We start from the raw sequence: 5,416 nt of genomic DNA, 5'->3' as shown, positions 1-5,416 counted from the left end.
ACCTTCCCAACCCGTCAGAGACAGATCATAGTCTATGTTCTATTCCTTTCCCCTGGAACACAGGTATTACCCGGTTCTTTTATCCAGAGGAGATCTGGCTGATGCCAAAACTTCAATGATATTTTTATAAGTGTATATCATTTATAATTCTTAAACTGCAGGAGGTGGTCTTAAAAACTTCTCTGTGTATACACACAGAGAGACACATCTACTTCCCACATCCTTTTGTCATGGGAAAAACTGAGTCAACAGTATCCAGAAGCTTGGGAGAAGAAAAGAAATTTTATTGATGTTAGTGGACCCCAGAAAAGTAGTCTCCGAAGTCTGAAGCACTGATTATAGAGAGTTTGTCTTTTTTATAGAGTGGCAAACAGCAATGAGATAAACTTTAGGCAAAGGCCACAGTACAATGATTATCCTGTGTTGAGCATAGTTTTATGTAGCAAAGTTGTTTTTAGCACATTCACAGAAGTTTCAATTTGATGACAAATCATGATTTAGCCGAATTCCATGGCAGAAAACAATGGTGGTAGCTTTATTGAACAAAATGGGGGCTGGTGAGATGGCTCAGTGGTCTAAAGCACCTACTTAGAACAAGCTTAGCAAAGCACAGGAACCGTGGTTCAATCCCCCAGCACCACATGCCAGCCAGCCCCGCCCCCTGGTGGGCTGAGCTGGTCACACACACACAAATAAATAAATTTAAAAAAAACAAAACAAAAAAAATGGCTGCAGTTACATCAGGATTTCTGCTTCATTCCCCCCTCTTGATGCTCCTCAAAGACTCTGAGAGGCATTACCATTTGAGTCTACTGTGCGGACAGTAAAGTGCAAGCAGGGCCTAAGGACATCAAACTTGGATAACCTGGGGTGGGGGGGGTCTCTCCTTCTAGAGAGCTGTCTAACTTCTCCACTAAGTTAAACTCCATGCATAGGGGATTATACAGCAACCTATAAGAATGAGAATTCCAAAATAATGATCAAGGGAATAAGTATACAGGTCAGAAGCCTTTCCCTTTTGCCAAACCATTGTCCCAGCAAATTTGTGACGGGGTCAGTAACTCCAGCATTTTAAGCTAGTTCTTCTGACAGAGTGGTTAGACCTTAAAGTGTCTTGGTAACTGCCATCAAAGGCAGTGTTGTTTAGGATAAAAGTACAGCATTAGGTTCTTATCATAACACAGCCACCACCCTTTTCTGTTATAATCATATCCAGAGCAAGTCTCTTTCCAGGCCATCTGGCTGGTGGGCCCAATTTGCTCAGTTATTATCTTTAATAGCATCCTGTGTGTAATTTATAAACTTTTGTTGATTATAGTAAACACAGTTTATCTAATCTATATTTTTGTTGATAGTGACCCACTAGAATAGTGAACTTTCAAAAACTGCAGCTGAAGGACACCCGGATCTATTGCTTACAGGGTGAAATTTGTCATTCTCGATGCTCTGTTGCCAGTATCAAAACTGGCTTCCAGGCTGTCACAGGCGTGCGAGCACAGCTCTGTGCCAAAGTTAACAATTTGTTAATCACCACTGATTTTGCAAAGCATGTTCTGAGGACTTGGCTGGACAGGATTACCATGAGTGAATTTATCACTGTAGTAAAAACAAGATCAAAAAACTGCCAAGTTCATTGGTGAGTGCTTGGTTGATCTGAAATCCTTGCTAGTGCTCAAACTGTTGACATAGTTATTGCTTACTTTTTTTTTTTTTAACATTTATTTATTGTGTGTGGGAGGGGCCAGCTCAGCCCACCAGGGGGCGCAGCTGGCTGGCATGTGGTGCTGGGGAAACGAACCGCGGTCCCTGTGCTTTGCCAAGCTTGTTCCAAGTACGTGCTTTAGACCACTGAGCCATCTCTCCAGCCCCACTTATTTCCTACTTTAACAGCTGTCAGAGAAACATGATATGGGGTAAGGAAGTGCTTTTTAAAAATCGTTCATAGACTTCTGTAAAATGCAAGATAAATTAAAGTTATTATAACAGTGAAAAAAAAAACTGCAGCTATATGGTTTTGAACTTTAAGTTCATCAGGGACCCTTCATGGGACTCTGAATGGTCACATCCTGATTGCATTCATGTAGATAATAGGGTCAAAGGAAGCTGGGGGCTGATTTACTGAGCAGCACTTCTTGAATGCATGGGGAAGGATCAGGAGGACAGATTGACCACTGAATAATTGTGAAATAAAAAAACAATAATAACCAACTAAACTAGGGCACAGGTCCTAGCCCAGCCATTGGAAAAGTTAGGTGAGATTTGCTACATGACCAACCAGACATCTCCCTATGGGGTAGTGAGATCCATGGGCTGAGTTAGGGCTAAATCAGAGAGGTTTTGAAGGGACATACATCCTGGAATGTCATCTACATTGGGACCAGCATGTCTAGTTCCTCTGATGCAAATAATGAACTGTTGGTTTGCATTCAGTGATCTAACTGAACAAGGAGGTTGACAGGGGTAGGGGAATATCAGACAGATCAGGCCTGGAGTCTGAAAGGCCTGGTTTATGCCCCAAAGTCTAGACTGGAAAACAACATAATAAGGCAACTGTCCAATTGGAAAGTTATAGGCTTGTCAGTGGCAGTAATGTTCAAGACTAGGTATTTCCTTATTGCTATTGACTTGCCAATCCTAACGATAAGTATAGCAGTAAAAACATGCATTTTTCTAGCTTTCCCATCAGTAGGTACAACAGTTCAGAGTCCTATAGCAAACAGCAAGGTTAGAGAAGAGTCCTAGGAAGAAGGGGGCAGCCAATAAAACATTCCAAGGCCAACATCCTCAAGCTTCAGTCATTTGTAGACCTGTCAGCTTCCAGGTGTGACAGGAGGCAGGATTGGAGTTCTCTGGGGATCAAAGGAGGTCTTCAATGTATTGTCTGGATCAGGTGAACCTGCCCAATCCTCAATGATTGCCTGTTGGGCTCTCTTGGTGTGGGTGTGATATATCTCTGCAATTTTAATAGCTGTGGGGGTGGTTGGGATTATCAAATATGGTCCCCTTCATGTGACCTGGAGAGGTGCTTTTTTTCAGTCCTGAACCCAAATTGCGTCACTGGGTAAGAATAGATGTACAGGTGTCAGTGGGAATAAGGGCCCTTTCCAAGGCTGTCTTATGTATTTAGAACACTTTTACTAGTTGTTGGAGCTGTCAAGGTAGAGTTCGATCACTTAGTCTTTATAAGTCTTCCCTAAAGTTTTACTTATAGGAAGGGGCTTCTCATAAAGTATTTCATAAGTGGTGAATCCAGTGGGCCCAGGGAGCATCAAACATGAAGAAGGGTCATACAAATAAGGTCAGCCCATGGGGCCTTGGTTTTATGGTAGAACTTGGCTAGAGTTATCTTCAAGGTCCAGTTCATCCATTCCACCTTTCCAGAACCCTGAGGTCAACATTCAGCCTGCATATTTTATTTTATTTTATTTTTTATTTTTTATTTAAATTATAATTTTTAAATTGGAAAACAATTATACAACTTGGAATGGATTTGAGGCAAATTGTGCCATAAGCAGATTTTTTTTAAAGTGGCTAAACAAAGTTTAAAAAGCAAGTAACAATAAAAGAAAATGTTTCTGGTACAAGACCAGCAGTACAAAAAAATAGTGTACGAGTACCTGGATAATACACCCGTTTTGCAATAGTGCAACTTTGAAGTGCATATTGTTGACTGTCCGCAGCCACGCAGTTACAGCTCCACACTTCAACAACAACATGCTGACATGTCCTAGGAAAACTACTTTAAGAAAAGGCATAACCAGATGTTCCCTCATCTGACCAACTCCATCTAGGTTTAGATGTGCAGAAAGGCTTAGATATATCCAGAGTGAGCCACATACAACATGTTACTTGATCAATTTTCTAAAATAAGGTTTCAGGACAATGACAGTAAGATAAGGGAAGAAACCATGGAGAAATGAAGTCCTAATTACTATACATGCATATTTTTTTTGACAGTAGGGGGAAACCTTTTACAGATAAGTTACAAACAAAGAAAAGGCAAATAAACAAATTTGTACAAGAAATTTAACACATTCTGTACAACGTCTTCACTTTGCTGTCATCATTTGTACAAACTCTTCATAGTTTACTTGGCCATCACCATCAATATCTGCTTCCCTGATCATTTCATCAACCTCTTCATCTGTTAACTTTTCTCCAAGGTTTGTCATCACATGGCAAAGCTCTGCTGCGCTAATGTAACCATTGCCATCCTTATCAAATACACGGAATGCTTCTCTAATTTCTTCCTCACTGTCTGTGTCTTTCATTTTTCTTGCCATCATTGTCAGAAATTCAGGGAAGTCAATTGTACCGTTACCGTCTGCATCTACTTCATTAATCATGTCCTGCAACTCTGCTTCTGTGGGATTCTGCCCCAGAGACCTCATTACAGTTCACAGCTCCTTTGTTGTTATAGTTCCATTACCATCCTTGTCAAATAGTGAGAAAGCTTCTTTGAATTCTGCAATCTGCTCTTCAGTCAGTTGGTCAGCCATGCTGCAAGCGCTACTGGTTTCCGAGACGCGAACACCGAACCACTCAGCTCGCTCGCTCCACTCGGACTCTGCATATTTTATTTTATATGGAGCAGTTTACAAGGTTCTGAATTATTTCTGTTACAAAGGCTGGGCTACTGTCACTTCCTATGAACAGAGGGAGTCTATATATCTGGGAATGATTTCTCAAAACAACGCTCTATTGATCTCAGAGAATTTTCCTGTTCTAGTGAGGAAAGCTTCTACCCAACCAGAGAAAGTTTAGACTAAAACCAACAAGATATCTATATCCTTTGCTGGGTTTAACTTCTATGTATAATTGTATATCTTCAAAAGGTGATGTTCAAGTCAGTTGGATCCCTGGAGGGGACTTAGGTCTCTGATTTGGATTATTTTGAGCACAAGTGTGGCATCATTGGAAGATAGTAGAGCAGCTGCTGGCAAGGTGTGGATATAATAGTAGTAACCTAGGAGCTCTTCCATAGCTATTCTTCCTCTGTGGGTTACATTGGGATGTTTTGAACCCACGTGTAAGCCATTCTTGTGGGACCACAGTTTGTCCATCTGATAGGAACCTTAGTGGCTTGTTCTTGTTTTGCCCAGTCATCTCCTTCCTTTGTATATGTGGGGAATTGAATTTTTATTACCATCACAGTGTCAGAAGGAATGTTCCTTAAAGTTCTAGGTTTGCTTGTATGATATTTCTGCTTTAGGATGTTCCTTCAACAGCTGCTTTTCAATTTTATCTGCTTTATTGTTTCCTAAGGAGATGACTTTTTTTAAAAAAAATCTTTTTATATCCCTGGCTGTAATGATTCCATTTTGGTGGATTTCTAGACAGCAGCAAAGAAGAATTTCTTCTTTGTTTTTAATGATTTTTCCTTCCATGGTGAATAATCCTCTGTGTGTCTGTGTCT

The 5,416-nt window shown here is 40.6% G+C and overlaps 1 protein-coding gene across 1 annotated transcript; it reads right to left on the bottom strand.

Annotated features, from left to right (window-relative positions):
- Positions 1–3,525: 3,525 nt before the first annotated feature.
- LOC105743126 (calmodulin-like) lies at positions 3,526–4,562 on the bottom strand. Its single transcript, XM_023723593.1, has one exon. The coding sequence runs from the start codon at positions 4,389–4,391 to the stop codon at positions 4,050–4,052; it is 342 nt and encodes a 113-aa protein (XP_023579361.1). The 5' UTR covers positions 4,392–4,562; the 3' UTR covers positions 3,526–4,049.
- Positions 4,563–5,416: the final 854 nt, after the last annotated feature.

Source organism: Octodon degus, unplaced genomic scaffold (genome assembly GCF_000260255.1).
Source record: "Octodon degus isolate 3935 unplaced genomic scaffold, OctDeg1.0 scaffold00100, whole genome shotgun sequence".
NCBI classification, from domain to species: Eukaryota; Metazoa; Chordata; class Mammalia; order Rodentia; family Octodontidae; genus Octodon; species Octodon degus.
The sequence above is the reverse complement of the archived record's forward strand: the minus strand, read 5'-3'. Positions and strand labels throughout refer to the sequence as shown.

Coding starts and splice junctions, on each gene's coding strand:
- LOC105743126 (XM_023723593.1), bottom strand. CDS start 4,391: ATGAGGTCTCTGGGGCAGAATCCCACAGAAGCAGAGTTGCAGGACATG.